This window comes from Pelophylax lessonae (genome assembly GCF_965119305.1).
Source record: "Pelophylax lessonae genome assembly, chromosome: 1".
Lineage (NCBI taxonomy): Eukaryota > Metazoa > Chordata > Amphibia > Anura > Ranidae > Pelophylax > Pelophylax lessonae.
Window position 1 is genome coordinate 277,370,064 of NC_138768.1, and position 21,661 is coordinate 277,391,724.

The following is a 21,661-nucleotide window of genomic DNA, read 5'->3' on the forward strand; positions in this document are numbered from 1 at the left end:
TTTGGGGATAATATCTTGCTGGTATCTTTCTTCAGTATATTAGTAGCACAGGCTAGTCCTCTTTGCGGTGGGATCCGCCGCTATCGCCGATTTTAAGAGCCAGCGCCATAAAAATTTTTAATTGTGTTTTATGGTGTCCCGGGACAGCAGATTCCCTCCAGCTCTGGTGGAGGGTTCAGGTACACCTGAATCCTCTGCAATATGCTCCCTTACTGCTGCAGTTGCTGCGACTTTAGTGTCTAAGGTGTTTCTGTTGATGTCTGAGCGGATTTCTAGGAAAAGGCCCAGGTTTTCTTCAGCTAGCCATGGACAGTGATCCCCAGAGGGGTCTCAGTCCTCTCAGTCGGGGGGGGGGGGGGGAGGAGGGGGAGGACTCCCCCTCTGGGTCGGCCTGTGAAAGCGATGCGATGTCTGCGCTCATAGTTCTGTTAAAGATACTCTACGTTTAGAGGATGAGTCCCACCCGCCGAGTAAGCTGTCTTCCTTTGGGACCCGCAGAAGCTGCTCAGGCATTTCCCTGTCCCGCTGAAGTTTCACGAAACGGTAACCGTGCAATGGCGCTATTAAAAGCACAACCTTGTGGTACCTAAGCAGTTTCAGTGCCGTTGTCCTTTTGCGTCTCCGGTTGATTTGCGCTGGACTGTGGCCCCTAAGGGGGACCACACGGTATCCAGATTAAACAAGGCCACTCTGATGCCCACGGAGGATTCTCCGGTGCTTAGAGACCCGGCGGATAGGCGGGTGGAATCTCTTACCTGCCACTACTATATGGAGGCAGGTTCCTTGATGAAGCCTGTGTTCGCCTCAGTAATGGTCTCTCAGGCTGTGGTGGAGTGGACTAAGGTGCTCAGACGCACCCTTGTGGCTATTGCGCCCCTCCTGCTACTTTGGAGATGGTGGACCAAATTGTTCAGGCTGTTTTATACCTGTCTGATGCGGCCTTGGATGAGTCCCCTTGAGCCCCGGTTCACACTTGTGCGTGTGCGGGGTTCGCATTTAATGTCGGCGCACTGCTCCGACATTACATGCGATCGGCTGTGCGGTGCGAGTTTAGCCATACAGTTTGTATGGCTAAATTCGCACCGCATCCGCAGCAAACACGCACAGGGACCCTTTTTGGCAGCCGCATCAGGATCGGATCGCACAGCGGTTCACACTTGTGCGATCCGATCCTGTGCGAACTGCACGATCGCACTGCGATATGCGATCAAACTGGGGGTGTCGTTAACATTACATTGACACCCCCAGCGTATCGCATATGGCAGTGTGAACTGCCGGGGGTGCGTGTGCGATGCGGGAACAGGCTGCGGATTCGCAGCCTTCCCGCATCGCATAAATGTGAACCGAGGCTTAGTCTCCCGCTTATCTGCTGTCGCAGTGATACTCCGTCACATGGTGTGGCAGTAGAGCTTGTCGGCCGACCAGACTTCCAGGAAGACGGTGTCTGACATCACTTATGCAGGGAATCGCCTTTTTGGGGACTCCCTGGACGAGTTGGTTAAGGGGGTCACTAGGGGTAAAAGCACTCTGCTGCCCCATGTGTCCAAGGGTAAGTTTTTCCGCGGTAAGCGGGGCCCTTCCTTTAAACCTAACCAGGGGTCCTTTCGTGCCTTTAAGGCACAAGACAAGGGCAAATTTTTCAAGGCCTGTGGTGGCCAGAAGAAGCCTTGGGCAGGCAAGTCAAAGCTGCTCACACACACCGCCTCGTCCTGAAGGGGCGCCCTCACCCATTGCAGGGGTGGGGGGACGTATGCACTGTCTTCCCGAACCTTGGCTGAGGTGGGTTCAGGAACTCATTAGGTCGGGGGACAAGATCGGATTCCGATCACGCCCAGCAGACAGATTCTTTCCCCCAAATCTTCATTTGACCCCAGATCGCTTTCACGATCTTCAATGGGCGGTTCAGGATCTCCTCGCCCAGGGGTTGATTGTCCCAGTGCCACATCGGGACAGATTTCAGGGGTCTTACTCAAATCTGTTTGCGGTGCCCCGAACGGGGGGCAAGGTGCGTCCGAGTCTGGACTTACACTTTCTAAACCACTTCGTGCGGGTTCAAAAATTCCGTATGGAATCCCTTCAATCGGTGGTGGCCTCCCTGAGCCCAGGAGATTTCCTGGCTTCCATCGACCTCAAGGATGCGTATCTCCATATCCTTATATTCAAGGGTCATCAGAGGTACCTCCGATTCGCAATCCCGGAGGAGCACTTTCATTTCGTGGCGTTATCTTTCGGTCTCGCTTCAGCTCCAAGGGTGTTTACCACAGTGTTGGCTCCTGTTCTGGCCCTGTTGCGGTCGCAGGGGATCGTAATCCTTGGATATCTGGACGATCTCCTGTTAAGGTCAAGTTCCAGTCCAACTCTGTTGCGCGATCTGTCACGGTTCAGGCGCTCCAGGAGTTCGGGTGGACCATCAGTTTTCAGAAGTCGACTTTGTCCCCTTCTGTTCGTCTCCCTTACCTGGGGATGGTTCTGAACTCTGGTCTCTGCAGAACGAGGTCAGGTCCCTCTGGGACAACGTATCCTCATCACTCAGGACCTGCATGCGGTCCCTGGGATTGATGGTGTCAGCCTTCGAGGCGATACCGTTTGCACTGTTCCACACACAATCTCTGCAAGCGGAGATCCTGGCCAGGGGGGACAGGCATCCTCGGTCCTTTGAAAGGAGGATATCTTTGTGTCGCCAGGTCAGAGCGGATCTTCTTTGGTGGCTCCAGTCTCTGGCTCTGACTGAAGGGAAATCCTTCCGGCCGTTGTTATGGATGGTGATCACCACGTCCGCCAGCCTGTCGGGCTGGGGTGGCGTTCTGGGAAATTTGTCTGCCCAGGGCACTTGGTCGGAGGAGATGTCCTCCCTACCGTTAAATGTCTTGGAACTGCGAGCGATCAAACTCTGTTTGCTCCGTTGGTCAGATCGTCTTCAGGGCCACCCTGTGCAGGTGCAGACGGACAACACCACTGAGGTGGCGTACATCAATCACCAATGGGGGCACCAGGAGTGCCCGGGCGGCCAAGGAAGTGGCCGAGATTCTGTCTTGGGCCGAGACGCAGGTCTCGGCGCTTTCACATTCCGGGTGTGGAAAACTGGCAGGCCGACTATCTGAGTCGCCAGACCCTGGACCAGGGGTTATGGTCCCTACATCCGGAGGTGTTTCAGATGCTGTGTGCGCGATGGGGATCCCCGGACGTGGATCTGTTCGTGTCTCGTCTAAACAACAAGGTGGGAAGGTTCGTGGCAAGAACACGCGATCCTCTGGCAGCTGCCCCGGACGCGCTGGTGATGCCTTGGAATCAGTATCGCCTGATTTATGCCTACCCCCCCCCCCCCCCCATCCAGTTGTTGTCATGTTTCCTTCGCAGGTTGGTCTCGGAACCGAGGTTGGTGATCCTGTTGGCCCCGGACGGCCGCGCTGGTCTTGGTACGCGGACATCATGCAAATGGTCGTCGAGCCTCCCTGGCGGCTCCCCTTACGAGACGATCTGTTGTCTCAGGGGCTGATCTTCCATCCTGCTTTACAGTCGCTGGCTTTGACGGCGTGGCTGTTGAAAGCCAGGTCTTGAGAGATCGGGTCTCTCGTCGGCGGTCATTCCTACCTTGCTTAGAGCTAGGAAGGCCTCGTCCGGTAGGATTTATTATCGTACCTGGAAGGCTTACTTCGTCTGGTGCGAATCGCAGGGTTTCCATCCTCGCTCCTTTTCAGTGGCGAGGGTGTTAGCCTTCCTGCAATCCAGTGTCGACCAACATCTTGCGCTGACCACTATTAAGGGTCAGCTATCTGCGCTGGCCATTCTTTCTCTTACGTCCTCCGACAGTCGCCGCCCCTTCATATTCATCACCAATGGGTTATGTCCTCTTATCCGTAGGAGTAGCTAGGCAATAGAATATGTTAGTACAAAAGACTTTTAACATATCCCCACCCCCAGGGGGTGGTCCCCTCAGTACATAACCCTCCACTTCCTGTAACCAAACCAGTTTCATTTGTCTAGCTGTTAGGAGTGGCTGGATGTTTCTGTGCTGGGACACCTTGTCCCAGCTCTCTTTCCTTTCTTTGGATTTTATTTGAGTTTTTTCTCTCTCTTTCTTGTTAGCTGTTATTTTATCAGCGTTAGTTCTTCGGAAGAAGAGGATCATGCGGGCTGCGTCTCGGGCTGACCTCCCTGGTCGCAGGTTGTGGGTCAGTGGTTTCTCAGCCCGCCATCGAGCGTTCAGTCAGGTATCGCTCCTGAGTTTTCTGAACGACCCATCCCTGTGTCGTGCAGGGATGCCAGGTGAGGTGGCTACCTCACCGGACGCTGTGCGGTTTCTCAACCCACCTCCTGATGCGTCCTAGATGCGACTCTCCCTGCCTTATGTTCAGCGGCTTGTTCGCCTGTGCGGGTCCCCCACGCCATGTTAGAGGTAAGTGTATGTATGTGGGGACCTGTCTGTCTGGGGGGTGTCAGTCTGGGACTGTGTTACCTTACCCTGTGTTCACAATATTACTGTCTCCCTATCCCTCATGTTGCATGCTGTGGGCTGCAGGAGGGGGGGTTGTGCTGCACTCTGTGTCAGTTTGTATGTGAACGGCTGTGTGCTGTGGGGCTTGAGTTTTCTCATGCTTGGGGCACATTACAGCGCCGCTGCGGCGGTTTAACATGTTTCCTTTTGCTGGGCAATTAGGATGTTTTTTTTTTTTTTACTTCACCCTCATGGGGTGTGGGAGCGGCAGTTTCGGCGCCAAACGGCGCCATTTTGGCTGCGATCGCTCCGGCCGCATGTTTTACATGCATGGCGGCCATTTTCTTGTAGCCTCCATAGGCTTTAATGGAGCGCCCTGTATACCAGCATTCAGGAGCACCGCAGGCAGCAGCACCAGCGATCTCCAGGTTCATTTCCCTCTATTCCCTGTATCCTGCCTTGGTTTAATTGTCCCTGTGGGGGTCCCTTGTGTGGGGTGTTTGTGTGCAGTGGGCTACGATCGCAGCGCTCTCTTAAAGGGGCGGTCACCCATTTATTTTACTGCTACAGGGGCATGGATTCTCAGGAAAACAAATTTCCTACAACTTTAGTGGGGAGCCAGGGGTCTGTACTCTCCCCCCATGGGGGGGATTTGGCTGCGATTGTGGTTAGCCTTGCGACTCAGGTGCAAATGCTGGTGGCTGCTCAATCCACAAAGGCCCATTGTTTCAATTTCCTCTGATTCAGAGGGTGATGGTACTGGGGCTGCTGTGGCTGGGGTCTCCTTTTCGGGGTCCCGTTCCTCCCTGGACCTTGTCGGGTCAGATATGGAGGCTGAGGTGGAGGGGGTTGATAATTCTCCCCCTGGCTCGTCTGAAGAGCTTGCACTCATGGATGAATTGGTTGCTTCTATCAAGCAAACACTGCGGTTAGAGGAGGAATCATGTCCTCCAGCTGCCTTGGCGGCTTATGGGACGCGGAAAAGGCGCAAAACGTCGCAGGTGTACCCCTGCACTGCTGATTTTCAAAACGCTGTAAAAGAACAGTGGCGTAATATACGCAAGCCATTTGCTGTACCTAGTAGTTTTAAGCTACGCTATCCCTTTGCGCCTGCTACTGATGAGCGCTGGTGTATTCCACCGCCGGTGGATCATGCGATAGCTGTTTTAAACAAATCCACTGCGATTCCGGCTGAAGACACCCCGGTGTTCCGGGATGCCACGGACAAGAGAATGGAATCTCTTGCCCGTCACACCTATTCTATTATGGGTTCTATGTTAAAAGCTTTATTCGCTTCTCTTATGGTGACCCAGGCGGTCGCGAGCTGGACGCAGGTGCTTAGGCGGGTCCTGGTGGCTGATTCTGCCCCCCAGGCGACTTTGGATATGGTGGATAAAATCCACCAGGGTGTCATGTACTTGTGTGCTGCGGACCTGGATATGGTTCCGTTGGCTGCACGTGTACACAGTGTGGCGGTGTTAAATCGCCGCCTGGTTTGGTTGAAGTGTTGGTCTGTGGATCAATCTTCCCGTATGACCTTGGCCAATCTGCCTTATGATGGTTCTCGCCTTTTTGGCGAATCCTTAGATGCACTAATTAAGGGAGTCACGGGTGGTAAGAGCACGCTCTTGCCTCAATCCCACAAGCCCAAGGCGGCTCCTGGTAAGAAGGAGCCGTGGGCAGGTAAGCAAAAGTCCGGCCAATCCGGTTCTGCGGCCCACAACAGTGCGGCCTGAAGGGGCGCCCTCACCCGAGTCTGGGGTGGGGGGACGCTTGCTCGGTTTCTCTCGGCCATGGCTGTCCCGGGTTCGGGACAGGTGGGTTCAGGAACTCGTTCGATCTGGCTACAAGATCGAGTTTCTCTCTCGGCCGATGAGCAGATTTTTTCCCTCAAATCTTCTGTTATCCCCGGAGCGTTTGCGGGACCTGCGCCTAGCGGTGCAGGACCTGAGGGCTCAGGGTGTGGTGGTCCCGGTGCCTCATCGGGACTGATTTCGGGGGTTCTATTCCAATCTGTTCACCGTGCCCAGGAAAGAGGGCAAGGTACGTCCGATTCTGGACTTGAAGGCGCTGAACCGCTTTGTGCGGGTGCGCAAGTTCCGCATGGAATCCCTGCGGTCGGTGGTGGCTGCCCTGGTTCCGGGGGAATTCATGGCTTCCATCGACTTGAAGGATGCGTATCTTCACATCCCCATTTTCGAGGGTCACCAGAGGTACCTTCGATTCGCCATAGCGGAGGATCATTACCAATTTGTGGCTTTGCCTTTCGGTCTCGCCTCGGCTCCGAGGGTGTTCACCAAAGTGCTGGCACCGGTTCTGGCCTTGTTGAGAGCCCAGGGCATATCGGTCCTGGGATGTCTGGACGATATTTTGGTTCGGTCTGCGACCAACCAAGGTCTGGTGAAGGATCTGTCCGTCACGTTGCAGACTCTGCAAGAGTTTGGTTGGACGATCAATTTCCCAAAATCAACATTGTGCCCGTCGGTCCGCCTCCCGTATCTGGGAATGATTCTGGACTCTGTCCAGGCGAAGGTCTTCCTACCGGACGACAAACTCAGGGCTCTTCGGGAGGGAGTCAGGTCCCTCAGGGACAATCAGTTCTCGTCCATTCGGACGTGCATGCGGTGTCTGGGATTGATGGTCTCGGTTTTCGAGGCGTTTCCCTTCGCTCAGTTTCACACTCGGGGTCTCCAAGCGGAGATATTGTCCAAGTGGGACGGGCGACCGCACTCTCTGGATCTTCGGATATCTTTGCGTTCTCAGACCAGAAGGGATCTTCTGTGGTGGCTTCGGTCCCCCTCAGTGTCGGGGGGCAAGTCTTTTCGTCCCCTTTCGTGGACGGTGATCACCACGGACGCCAGCCTGTCGGGCTGGGGTGGTGTTCTGGGCGTTCTGTCCGCCCAGGGTGTTTGGTCGCAGGAGGAATCCTCCCTTCCGATCAACGTTCTGGAACTGCGAGCGGTACTCCTCTGTCTTCGTCGTGGGACGGACAGTCTTCACAGCTGTCCGGTCAGGGTGCAGGCGGACAATGCCACGGCGGTGGCTTACATCAATCACCAAGGGGGCACCAGGAGTGCCCAGGCGGCTCGAGAAGTGGCCGCGATTCTGTCTTGGGCCGAGACGCATGTCCCGACAATATCAGCAGTTCACATTCCGGGAGTGGAAAATTGGCAGGCGGATTATCTGAGCCGCCAGACCCTGGACCAGGGGGAATGGTCCCTTCACCCGGATGTCTTCCAGATGTTGTGCGCGAAGTGGGGTCTTCCGGAGGTAGACCTGTTCGCATCTCGTCTGCACAACAAAGTTCCACGGTTCGTGGCAAGGACGCGCGATCCTCGGGCAGACGCGTCGGACGCGTTGGTTGCCCCGTGGCATCAGTACCGACTGATGTATGCGTTTCCACCGATTCAATTACTGTCCAGGTTCCTTCACAGGTTGCACTCGGAACCAACTGCGGTGATTCTTGTGGCACCGGACTGGCCTCGCCGGTCCTTGTACGCAGACCTCGTAAATCTGGCAATCGACGTCCCGTGGCGTCTGCCTCTTCGAGAAGATCTTCTGTCGCAAGGACCGATCTTCCATCCTGCTTTACAGTCGCTGGCTTTGATGGCCTGGCTGTTGAAACCGAGGTCCTGCAGACCAGGGGTCTTTCCCCTGAGGTCATTCACACCTTGATCACTGCGAGGAGGTCTTCCTCGGGGAAGGTTTACTACCGTACTTGGAAGGCATGTTTTGCCTGGTGCGAATCCAGGGGTTTCTCTCCTACCACTTAATCAGTGTCTGGGGTGTTGCCCTTCCTTCAGACGGGTGTTGAACAGCGTTTGGCGCTGTCTACGATCAAGGGTCAGGTGTCCGCTTTGGCCGTTCTGTTTCAACGTCCTGTGGCATCTAACGCTTTGGTTAGCACTTTTGTGCAGGGGGTACGTCATCTGATCCCCCCCTAGGAGGGACCCTCTGCCCCCTTGGGACTTGAATCTAGTCCTGTCTGTATTGCAGCGTGCTCCTTTTGAAAGGATCAGGGAAATCTCGCTGTCTTTGTTATCCAAGAAGGTCGCCTTTTTGGTGGCTATCACCTCGGCTCGTCGAGTGTCGGAGCTGGCAGCCTTGTCCTGCAAGTCTCCGTATCTGGTTGTGCATTTGGACAAGGTGGTCTTGCGACCTAACCCTTCTTTTCTTCCAAAAAGGGTTTTGGGCTTTCATCTCAATGAGGACATTGTCCTACCTTCGCTCTGCGCGAAGCCTAAGCATCCGACGGAGGTGCTGCTTCACTCCTTGGATGTTGTCCGGGCGATTAGAGTCTACTTGAAATCGACTGAGTCTTTTCGCAAGTCGGATGCCTTGTTTGTTCTTCCGGCAGGTCCTCGGAAGGGCATGGCGGCGTCGGCTTCTACCATCGCCAAATGGTTCAGACAGACCATTGATCAGGCCTATGCTTTGAAGGGGAAAGTTCCCCCTGTACCTGTGAAGGCGCACTCTACCAGATCTCTGAGTACGTCTTGGGCCTGTCGTCATGGGGCCTCTGTGGCCCAGGTGTGTAAGGCGGCGACTTGGTCGACCGTTCACACTTTCACAAAATTCTACAGAGTAGATGTTAAGGCATCGGCTGATGCTTCCTTTGGCCGCAAGGTTCTCGGTGCGGCAGTTCCCTAGAGCCCTTGTTACGGGTTCTTTGACTGTTTGGGACATTTGTTTTTTCCCTGGGTTTTCTTGCTCCTGTTGCGCGAGTGTTTTGTTCTTATGCCCAACTGGGTTCCTTCCTTTGGTAAGGTTCCTTTCTCTGATGGGGAGACGGCGTTGCCTTGGGCGCGGCTGCGTTCTTCCCACCCCTCATGTTTACACTGCTTTGGGACATCCCATTGGTGATGAATATGAAGGGGCGGCGACTGTCGGAGGACGTAAGAGAAAACGGAATTTTTGTAAAATCTTACCTGTAAAATTCCTTTCTCTGAGTCCTCCGACAGTCGCCGCCCCCGCCCCTCTTTTGGGGTTTTTCATGTACTCTCTACTGCTATTTCACTGAAACTGGTTTGGTTACAGGAAGTGGAGGGTTATGTACTGAGGGGACCACCCCCTGGGGGTGGGGATATGTTAAAAGTCTTTTGTACTAACATATTCTATTGCCTAGCTACTCCTACGGATAAGAGGACATAACCCATTGGTGATGAATATGAAGGGGCGGCGACTGCCGGAGGACTCAGAGAAAGGAATTTTACAGGTAAGATTTTACAAAAATTCCGTTTTTCCAGCGCCCCTTGGCGTCAAATTCCTTGATCCGCACCTGTATTCAAGGGGTATGTCATCTGGCCCCCCCTCGGAGGGCGCCCTTACCCCCTTGGGACTTGAATTTAGTTCTGTCCGTTTTACAACGTCCTCCCTTTGAGAACATCCGGGAGATTCCTCTGCAGGCGCTATCACGAAAAGTCACCTTTCTGGTGGCGATCACATCTGCTCGCAGAGTGCCACTCCCCATATCTGGTGGTTCATAGAGATAAGGTGGTCTTGCGACCTCATCAATCCTTCCTTCCGAAGGTGGTGTCTGAATTCCATTTACTGAGGACATTGTCTTACCTTTGCTGTGTGCGAATCCTAAGCATTCTAAGGAGTTTGCCTTTCATTCTTTGGATGTTTGTCAGGGTGATCAGGGTTTACCTTTTCTACCGAATCCTTCAGAAAGTCGGATTCTTTTTTTGTCCTTTCTGAGGGACCTCAGAAGGGTATGGCTGCGTCTGCGGCAACCATTTCTGAATGGTTCAGACGGATGGTTGTACAGGCTTATTCGCTTAGGGGACGGGTTCCGTCCTTCCCTGTCACGGCGCACTCTTCCGAGCGGTGGGTGCGTCTTGGGCCTTTCGCCATCAGGCGTCGGTGTCCCGGGTGGGCAAAGCGGCGACCTGGTCGTCCGTGCACACCTTTACAAAATGTTGCAAAAATTTACAAACTTGATGTTTAGGCATTGGCAGATACCTCCTTTGGCCACACGTTTCTGAGTGCGGCAGTACTTTGGGGGAGACATGGCGTTTTTAGCCTGTCCCCTCCTGTTTGGGTTTTTTCCCCCTTGGTTATTTTGCCTTCCTGGGTTTGTTCGCTCCTGTTGAGCTTTCCTGTTACCCAGTGGGTTACCTTTCTGGTTCAGATACGGTTCTTTATTTGACCTTGGGTGCTGCGTTGCCTTTGCAACAGGATGCGTTTCCCACCCCTCATATCTACACTGCTTTGGGACATCCCATAAGTGAAGACTGTGTATGAGTGGGCGCGACTGTCAGAGGACGTAAGAGAAAATAGAATTTTTTAAGAACCTACCGTAAAATTCTTTTCTCTGAGTCCTCTGACAGTCGCCGCCCCCCACCCCTCTTTTGGGGTTCATGGACTATCTACTGCTTGCTACCAAACTGAATTGGGAATGAGGCTAGCCAGGGGGTATTAGACTAGAGGGACAGCCCCCTGTAGGTGTGTCTATGCAAAGTTTTGTGAATGTTTCTAACAAAATCTGCTGCCTAGCTTATTCCCGTGGATAAGACCAATACCCATAAGTGAAGACTGTATGAGTGGGCGGGGACTGTTAGAGGACTCGGAGAAAAGAATTTTACAGTAACTTCTTACAAAAGTTCTATTTTTTTCACATTCTGCTATAGGACATTCTCCAAAAAAAATGTAAAAAGCAAAATTTTTTAACATTTTAGGCCAATTTGTTTTCTGCTACATATTTTTGGTAAAAAAAAAATCGCAATATGCATATTTTGATTGGTTTGCGCAAAAGTTATCGCATCTACTAACTACGGGAAAGATTTATGTAATTTTTATTGTTTTTTTTTTTGTTTTTTTTTAACTAGTAATGGCGGCAATCTGCGATTTTTAGCGGGACTGCGACATTGCGGCCGACAGATCGGAACCCTAACTGACATTTTTGACACTTTTGGGGTATACCAGTGACATTACTACAGTAATCAGTGCTAAAAATATGCACTGTTACTGTAATAATGCCATTGGCAGGGAAGGGGTTAACTCTGGAGATGATCAAAGGGGTTCATTTATGCCTATATGCTTACTAACTATTGGGGGGGTTATGTGACAGGGACAGACAAATCGCAGTTTCAGCTTAGCTGAAACTGCTGATCTGTCCCTGCCTGTCTCACAGAAGATCTGCTTGCTTTGTTTACATAAGCAGGCGGATCTTCTCTGTTTACCGGATGATCGCGGGAGGAAGGTGGCAATCGCCGCCTCTCCTCCCGCGGCGCGCGCTCGCTGCCGAGAGCACATGCTCTCTAATCACGTAGTACTACGTGACTGGATGTAGGGAAGCCGCTCTGCCGCAATAATATTACTGTGGGCGGTCTGCAGCGGTTAATATCTGCTTATGTTTTGCATGTATTAGTCCAGTCTCCTTAATGTATGATGTCCTCCCATAGGATGATGAAGACCTTTCAGAATTTGCACTGGATGGACTCAAACAGGTTATGGCAGTGAAAAGCCGTGTTGTGCTTCCTTATCTTGTCCCAAAGGTGAGTTAATTGACACAATTGTAATAATAAACTAACCAAGTTTGCCTTTGTTATGCAACTGTTATAATCATTTTTAAACTTTTGTTGCTTTTGTAGCTTACAAGTCCTCCAGTGAACACTCGGGTCCTGGCCTTCCTTTCTTCAGTTGCGGGCGATGCATTAACCAGACATCTGAATGTCATCCTACCTGCTGTAATGACTGCACTCAAGGCACAGCTGGGAACAGAGAATGAACAGCTGGTAATAAAACTGTCAGAAATTAAACTAAATATACCTCTCAGTACTAAACCACATTGGTTGGGTGTCATGTGAGATGAATGGCAAAGTCTTTGCAGTTCCTAAACGTACTGTATATGTAGCCAAGTAAAATAGTATTTATATGTCGTTCTTCTCTGAACTGGAGAAGTGGCTTGGATAAGTTGTAAAATGTCTTCAACATTACAGAACAAGTCTAGTTGAATTCGGCTACTCCTTGATATACCATGGCCTAGATGAATGAGAACCCTTACAGACAGCATTTATGTGCTATTAAGCCTAACAAGAAGAGATTTATGTCCTGCCACATATATGGAGTTTATATGGTCCGTGTCAATAGAGAAGCATTTCCAGGAGATCTTGATTTGACTACATACTGAAAATTACGATTGTTTGTGTGGGCACACATTCCCAGCCTAGGCTAACATTATACAGGGAGAAACTTGGCATCTGAGATATGCAGCTATGTATTGCTATGTTTGTAGAGACAGGAGGCCTTCCGCTTTATATAGGAAAAATCCTGTTTACATGCCCCTGTATTAATTTCCTTAAAGCAATTGACTAGTTCTTAATAACCCCTTGGCGCCTATGCCTCCCGGCCCTTTAAGGGGTTTCAGATGCCAGGAGGCGGGGCAGGTTTTATGATCGTGTGACCGCCAGGATTGGCTGTTACATGATCGGAAAACTCCTGATCACAAGTAGCGATCCGAGGGCTTTCTTTTAGCCGCCGATAAATGTGCCAGCAGCACGCTCTTGTTTGCAATGTGATACGCAAATATGCGACCTCTTGGCGACAAGGCCCGTCCGCCAAGAGGCCACATATATGCCTGACATCTGGTCCAAGAGGTTAAAAAGTAGTAAGGACAAGATCAAAAGAAGCGGTATCATGCATTGTAAACCAAATGGAAGAAACAATGCTCACTGGCCTTGAAAAATACATTTCTCTATCGCTCATTGACAGACGTAGTCTTCTTGATTCTCAAGAGCTGGGTTATGTTGTCTCCGCAGGAGTAGGACTAGGCAGAAAGACAAAACGTTCTGGCTCCACCCTAGGGGCAGTCCCTGAGGGTATATCCTCCCTCTCTCTGCTACAGGGAATCAGTTTTTTTCTGTCTAGTCAGGAGTAAGGACCTAAGTTCCTTGCTGGGATCTTTTGGTCCTGGCAAGACTTTTTTTCTTTAAGAAAAAGACATTTTTTAGGTAGTTTCTCCAGTGTTTTTTTCCTGTGAGATCTTCAAGCAAAAATGCCGGACTGGGCGACACTTGTGGTCACCCCAGCCGGCCTACGAGCGCGCGCAGACCATGGCATTGCGCTTGGTCGGCCGCGACATATTCAAGTAAGTATGCGGGGCCGGGCGACGGGCTGGATGTTGAGATCCAGTGGTCACCCCGGTTTCTGCCTAAGAGCGCGTGCAGACCAGTGCGCTGAGTCGGCCGCGACGGAGTCCCAGTAAAGGGACTGACTTTGCGAGTTAAAAGCTCGCTTGGACGCCAGGTACCAGAGAGTCGAGGCGTCCACAAACCCCCACCCCGGTGGAGAGGGTATTGTGAAGAGAGGGTGCCTGTCGGTTCGGTATGGTGAGTAAACGTTCCCTTTTTTCCTCATTATGAGGCAGTATATATTATGGGCCCCTCCATATATGGTCAGTATATATCTGATACTTACAAGTCCCCCTTGTAATACAGCATGTGTTTGTGGGAAGTGGACTTGGTTCAAGAGCTAACACTCTACCCAGCAGACTGTAACATTACAGCAGACATAAGAGGTATAATCCTACCTTATGTGCAGTGTATCTCTGTAGATTCATATGTCACCTCTTAGCAGAGTGCAGGTGGATGTGCTGGGAAGACGATATCGGCGGTCCGCCGCCATTTTGCCATAGACCGAATGCATGTATTTCCTCGGGTCACGCCGGCCGCCATGTTTTCGGAGTCTTATGTCTCTTCTATGGGGGCGGCCATGTTTTGTGAGCCCAGCTACCTCGTGGAGGGCTGGGAACTCCGGAAGGCGTACACAGGGGGCGGAGCCACGCCTTCTGCCCGGGAAAAAGCAAACAGCTCCTTCCAGTCTGTGTAAGACAGACGCTGACTGCAGTTTGTTGGAAACTGCACTGCATCGGTTGGTGAGCCTTGGGGGTCCCTCTCTCTCTCTCTGGGATCGAGAAGCAGGTACTCTGAGGGGCGCTATTGCGCTAGGGGGAGACACACAAAAAAAAAAAAAAAAAAGAAAAAGTTTTTTTGTTTTTGCTGGCAAAGGTGTCCTGTATTAACATGGACCCTGCCACTCATGTATCTCCTCCGGATCCCCTCGAGGGGTCTGCGGGATCCTCCAGCACCCCATTGACAATTGAATCTTTGTCAGCTATTATGGAAACTTTTGTGTCCCGGGTGGAAGTGGCTTGTCAGGGACAGGGCGCAAGAAAGCGACCCCCGCCTAACCCCTTATTATCTGAAACCTCGGATTCAGACTCTGAGCCTATTTCTGCAGTTGCAGGTACTTCATCTGGTATTGGTGTCTCGGGTCCTGTCTCTTCAGACAGTGAGGAGGATGTTTCGGCATCCGCCATAGCCCGAGAGGAAGCGTTGGTAAACGCACTCATTGTATCTGTTCAAGAGACTTTAAGGTTACAGGGTATTCCATCAGAAATAGCTGAAACTGAGATCCCTTTTGGGACTAAAAAGCGCATCAAAGTGGCGAAGGTTTTTCCATTGCCCAAATGTTTTGGCAATCCAATCGAAGAAGAATGGCGTCTGCCAAAACGCACTTTTAATATTTCTAAACGCATTGACAGGCGTTATCCGTTTGAGGAAACCCTGATTAAGAAATGGACAGAACCACCTGTGGTGGATTCACCTATTGCTAGATTGAATAAAGCCACGGTTATTCCTTTAGAAGACGCTCCGTCTTTTAAAGATCCAGTGGATCGCAAGATAGAAGCTATGTCTCGCACCATGTTTTCCTTGATTGGATCAGCTTTCAGACCAATAATTGCTATTGGTCTGGTTTCGCAGGCTGTAACTGAATGGACCAAGTGGTTACGCCGGGACTTAGAAGAAGTCCCTCAGGCGGTATCAGATTTGTTGGAACAAATGATACAGGGGTTACAGTTTGTATGTGATGCGGCGTTAGACGCCACTCCATTAATGGCGCGAGCATCAGTCTCAGCAGTGGTTCTCAGGCGTACACTGTGGCTAAAAGGTTGGTTAGCCGACCAAGGTTCCAAAAAAGCATTGGCTAATATCCCCTTTTCAGGAGAGCGTCTATTTGGAGCCAACTTAGATGAGATCATTAAGGATCTCACCGGTGGAAAAAGCACCTTTTTACCGCAAAATTTTAAAGGTAGAGGAACTCGTCAAAGACGAGGGCCTTCTTTTTCTGCTCACAAGAGGTTTTTTCGTCCAGCGGGTGAAAAAACTAAGTCCTCCAAAGCTCCTACAGGAGGCGTCAGGGGTCGTTGGTCGGGCAAGCAAAAGCCCGCCCCCTCCAGACCTGAAGATAAACCATCCAAAGCCTGAAGGTGCGCCCCCACCCATAACTGGGGTGGGGGGACGTCTTCGCCGGTTCCCGGATCCATGGCTTTCCAGAATCCCGGACAAATGGGTTTGCAAAGTCATAAGGTCAGGGTACAAGATCGAGTTTCGATCTCTCCCACCGGCGCGATTCTTCCCTTCCAATATCCGTCTATCCGCAGATCGTTTAGAAGATCTGCGGAGAGCAGTCACAGATTTACTACAACAAGGAGTGGTAGTCCACGTTCCTTGGACAGAACGGTTTCAAGGTTTTTATTCAAACCTGTTTACAATACCCAGGAAAGAGGGCAAAGTGCGTCCAATTCTGGACTTAAGAGCACTCAATTCTTTCGTCAACATAAGAAGATTCAGAATGGAGTCCATTCGCACGGTAGCAGCCTTCCTGCATCCAGGGGATGTCCTAGCGTCCATAGACATCAAGGACGCCTATCTTCACATTCCCATTTTCGCAGGACATCAGCGTTTTCTACGCTTTTCCGTAGAAGAGAACCACTATCAGTTTGTGGCGTTACCTTTCGGTCTCGCCACGGCTCCGCGGGTCTTCACAAAGGTGTTGGCCCCAATGTTGGCACTTCTGCGCCAAAGAGGTATATCGATTCTAGGTTACCTAGACGATCTTCTGCTTCATGCAGAGTCTCCTCAGACCTTGCTACAAAACATAGAAATTACTATGATTTCTTTACAGGAATTCGGGTGGCTGGTGAACCAGCAAAAGTCATTTCTGGTTCCCACCCAGAGGCTCGAATATCTGGGTCTAATTCTAGACACAGTCAGGACAAGAGTTTTTCTTCCGGTAGGGAAACTCCGAAAGATTCAATCAGCAGTCCAGTTGTTACTGTCCAACAGCTGGTCTTCCCTTCGGACTTGCATGAGGGTTCTGGGGTTGATGGTGGCTTCATTCGAAGCAGTCCCATTTGCCCAGTCCCATACCCGAATTCTTCAGCAAGAGATTCTTCTCAGATGGAATCGGAATCCGGAATCCCTGGACAATCAGATACGATTGAGCAAACAGACCAGAGAGTCTCTGGTTTGGTGGCTTCGGTCTCCAATGCTCAGCCAGGGAAAGTCATTTCTGCCAATATATTGGACGATAGTGACCACGGATGCCAGTCTATCCGGATGGGGAGGAATTCTTGGTCAGTTATCTGTCCAGGGACTTTGGTCCCCGGAAGAATCCAGGTTACCGATAAATGTATTGGAACTGAGAGCGATCAGACTTTGTCTGATTCACTGGACCGAGCAGCTCCAGGGCAGCCCGGTTCGGATCCAGTCGGACAATGCCACGGCCGTGGCTTATGTCAATCACCAGGGGGGCACCAAGAGTGTCCGAGCGGCCAAAGAAGTGGCTTGCATTCTTCGCTGGGCGGAACGATTTGTTCCAGCAATCTCTGCGGTGTTCATTCCGGGGGTGGAGAATTGGCAGGCAGATTATCTCAGCCGTCAGACCCTGGATCAGGGGGAATGGTCCCTCCATCCAGACGTTTTCCACCAGTTGTGCCTACGGTGGGGCACCCCGGATGTGGATCTGTTGGCATCACGATTCAACAGGAAAGTTCAGAGATTCGTGGCTCGCTCCCGCGATCCTCTAGCAGAAACCGCAGACGCACTGATCGCCCCGTGGGGGCAATACCAGCTAATATATGCCTTCCCTCCTCTCGCGTTACTGCCAAGACTTCTTCGCAGGGTAGAGGAGGAAGGAATCCCAGTAATCCTGGTAGCTCCGGACTGGCCTCGTCGAGCTTGGTACGCCGACATGGTCAGACTGGTGGCGGACGTCCCATGGAGACTTCCTCTCAGGGAGGATCTACTGTCTCAGGGACCGATCTTCCATCCTGCTTTACGATCGCTGCCTTTAACGGCCTGGCTATTGAGACCCAGGTGCTGAAGGACAAAGGTTTGTCAGCTTCAGTTATTCCTACTCTAGTTGAAGCAAGGAAAGCGACTTCCAGAAAGATTTATCATCGCACATGGAAGTCCTACATTGCATGGTGTGAACCTTTGGGGTTCCGTCCTCGGTCTTATTCGATTAGTCGAATATTGGCTTTTCTGCAACAAGGGGTTGAGCAGAAACTGGCCTTGAGTACTATCAAGGGTCAGGTCTCAGCATTAGCCATCTTCTTTCAGAAGCCTTTGGCTACTCATTCCTTGGTGCGGAATTTCATCCAGGGGGTGCGACATCTGGCTCCGCCAGTGCACGCGCCGTTACCCCCCTGGCATCTTAATTTAGTGTTGTCGGTTCTTCAGAAACCTCCCTTTGAAGATATTAGGGAGATTCCTCTACCCACGTTGTCCCAGAAGGTGGCCTTCTTGGTGGCTATTACTTCTGCACGCAGGGTGTCAGAACTGGCCGCATTATCTTGTCGTTCACCATATCTGGTGGTTCATAGAGATAAGGTGGTTCTTCGTCCGAATCCATCCTTCCTACCAAAAGTGGTTTCAGAATTTCATCTGAATGAAGAAATTGTATTACCTTCCCTGTGTCCTAAGCCCAGTCATCCTCGGGAATTTGCTTTGCACTCCTTGGATGTGGTCCGGGCGATCAGGGTATACTTGAAAACGACAGACTCGTTTCGCAAGACGGATTCACTTTTTGTGATCCCAGATGGACCCAAAAAGGGGTTGCCTGCATCTGCCGCGACCATTTCCAGATGGATCAGACAGACGGTAGTGCAGGCTTATTCCATTAAGGGTCGGGAGCCCCCGTTCCCTGTTAAGGCGCACTCCACTCGGGCACTTAGTGCGTCATGGGCCTTTCGCCATCAGGCGTCAGTGGTCCAGGTGTGCAAGGCGGCTACCTGGTCGTCGGTGCATACCTTCTCTAAACATTATAAAGTTGATGTAATGGCATCGTCTGATGCCTCATTTGGCCGCAAGGTTTTGCAGGCCGCAATTTGAGGAGACCAGTGGTCTACCTCGAGGGTTTTTTCCGTTGGAAAATTTTTTCTTTAGCCTCATTCTTTGTTTATAATGAGCCTTTAAAACTTCTAGTTTGGCACCGGTTGGGCCTTCTAGATTGGATTTGATTTTGTCAATCCCACCCCTCATTTGTGGCACTGCTTCTGGATGTCCCAGCTCTTGAGAATCAAGAAGACTACGTCTGTCAATGAGCGATAGAGAAAAATGGATTTTTGTAAGAACTTACCGTAAAATCCTTTTCTCTTAAGCTCATTGACAGACGTAGTACCCGCCCCTCTATCATTGAGTTGGGTTGGGTTAAATTCTCTGTACTGCTTTAAACAGAACTGATTCCCTGTAGCAGAGAGAGGGAGGATATACCCTCAGGGACTGCCCCTAGGGTGGAGCCAGAACGTTTTGTCATTCTGCCTAGTCCTACTCCTGCGGAGACAACATAACCCAGCTCTTGAGAATCAAGAAGACTACGTCTGTCAATGAGCTTAAGAGAAAAGGATTTTACGGTAAGTTCTTACAAAAATCCATTTTTCTCTATCGTTCATTGACAGACGCAGCTCCATATTCTTCTTACCATTGGGTTATGCTGCCCCCTACAGGAGAAGGAACTAGGCCTATGGGGCAGTCCCTGAGGGTATACACCCACTCACTCTGCTAAAGCCATTCCATTTTTTTCTGCCTAGTCAGGAGAAAGGACCTAGTTCCCTGCTAGGATTTTGGTCCTAGCATGTTTTTTATGTAAAAAGGCAACCTTTTGTCACAATTTTCTTTTTGTTATGTTCTTGAGAGAACTACAATCAACAGCCTGGACTGGGTGTCGGACTGGATATTCTAGATCCTTATGGTCTCCCAGTCTGGTCAGCGAGCGTGTGCAGGTCACAGCTCCGGGCTAGGCCTCGCCACGACATAGCTCCACTGGACGAGGGCTGGCCGGTGAGTGAAACACCTCGCCAGGATGCACACCACCTGGTTTTGCTTGAGTCACAGCGTACCCTGTGACCGACAGCACCCCCACCCCCGGAGAGGTTGTCTGTCCGGAGTGGCGCCCACCCGAATATCGTTGGTATGGGAAGTAGTGTCCCTCCATATCTCTGGCGCTCTTGGGGTGGAAGTGGGCCCCTCCCTGGGATGATCGGACCCTTGGGTTATCTTCCCCCCCATATCTTGGGGTCCCTAGGGACCATCCTCCCCCCGCAGGCCATCCTCCCCCGCAGGCCATCCTCCCCACTATTTCATAGGGGGTTCCTATCTTAGTCAGGTACGGTGCAGGGGCTGTAACGGGCGATGGGGGCCCTCAGGGGGGGCACACTGATGGCATGGGTTACTCCTGGTGGGGGTCCCTGCCAGGGCCGCTTTAGGCTGGATAGATCGCTGGACCCCTCAGGGGAACCTGTAGACTGCATGGCGTACCGAGGACGCCACCATTTTCTTGTAGTTCAGCTGTACTTGGCTCGTCAGCCATTTTTTAGTAGTTTCCCATTGAAATGCATCGGGTGGCCCTTTTGTTGTGGTCTCCCCTTTGAAATGCATTGGGCGGCCATTTACTCTGAGCCAGAGGAAGCTGTATAGCCGTGAGTGACACAACTTTAACTTTGGTGCTGACCCAGGTACTCCCCCCCCCCCCCCCTCCTGTGAGGATCGTTTTCTGAACACTTCAGGTCGTCTCTGCTCTCCCTAATATCAGGCGTTGGTGAGTCTATTGGGGTCCTTGTAGGTCGCTCTCTCACTCTGCTATATCACAGAACGATCTCCACATATAGGCAGGGCCATCTTTAACGCAGGGCAAAAGGGGCAGCTGCCCAGGGCCCATTCATTGTTGAAGGGCCCAAAGCAACTGTCCCTTGAGCCCATGCTGATAAGTCAAGTGGATTTGTTTTCTCCTTGTTTCTATCCAGCTCAGCACGGGTTAAGTTACGTCCCTGCAGTGTCTCCTCTACTAGCCCCTCCCCCCCCCCCCCCTTAGCTCAGTCTGAGTGGACTGAGTCTCTTCCCCGCCGATGTGCTGCTTTCCGACCCTCTAATCCCTCCTCTGTGGGCGGTTGCTGGATGACTTTGTTCTGCACAGTGAGTAGACTGTCTCCCTCAACGACAATGTGTCCTACAATGAGCCAGGCTCCCCCTCCCACCACCTTTGATAACTTCCCAGGGAGTCTCAGCTGCTGCAAAACTTCTTGAAGGGGGAAGGGCCGGACTGCTAGGTGTTGTAGTGCAGGGAAGTAATTGGCTACTGCTGCAGAAATTCTTGGAGTTCTTGGCACCCTTAGCAATAACCCCCCTCCCTGCCTCTCCACCCCCCACAATAACCCCTCTCCCTGTCTCCCCCCCTAACAATAACCCCCTCCCTGCCTCTCCACCTTCAGCAAAACCCCCCTCCCTGCCTCTCAACCCTCAGCAATAACTCCCCTTCTCACTTCTGCACCCTCAACAATAACCCCCTTCCCCGTTTCTCCACCCTCAACAATAACCCCCTTCCCCGTTTCTCCACCCTCAACAATAACCCCCTTCCCGCTTCTCCACCCTCAACAATAACCCCCTCCCTGCCTCTCCACCCTCAGCAAAACCCCCCTCCCTGCCTCTCTACCATCAACAATAACTCCCCTTCCCGCTTCTCCACCTTCAACAATAACCCCCCCCCCCACTTCTCTACCCTCAACAATAACCCCCCTTCTCGCTTCTTCAACCTCAAAAATAACCCCCCTCACTGCTTCTCCACCCACAACAATAACCCCCTCCTTGCCTCTCCACCATTAATACCCCTCCTCCCTGCTTCTCCACTCTCAGCACTAACCCCCCTCCCTGCTTCTCCACCCGCAATAACCCCCCTCCCTGCTTCTCCACACTTTTCTGCAGAAACAGCAGCGGGCTGATGGCTTAAGAGTGGCAACGTAGTATAAAGGGGGGGGGGGCTGTGTAATGATGGGGGTAGTATAGGGGAGGGGGTCCTGTGTAGTGATGGGGGTAGTATGAGGGAGAGGGTCCTGTGTACTTATGGAGGTAATATGGGGAAGGGGGGTCCCGTGTATTGATGGGG

At 51.7% G+C, this 21,661-nt stretch overlaps 1 protein-coding gene across 1 annotated transcript in view; it reads left to right on the forward strand.

The window, feature by feature from the left end:
- Positions 1–21,661, forward strand: part of GCN1 (GCN1 activator of EIF2AK4) — a 250,315-nt gene that overhangs the window by 181,122 nt on the left and 47,532 nt on the right. The window contains exons 46-47 of the mRNA XM_082258862.1: positions 11,842–11,934; positions 12,031–12,174. Of these exons, the coding sequence (XP_082114988.1) occupies positions 11,842–11,934; positions 12,031–12,174 (237 nt within the window). The remainder of the gene's footprint in view (positions 1–11,841; positions 11,935–12,030; positions 12,175–21,661) is intronic.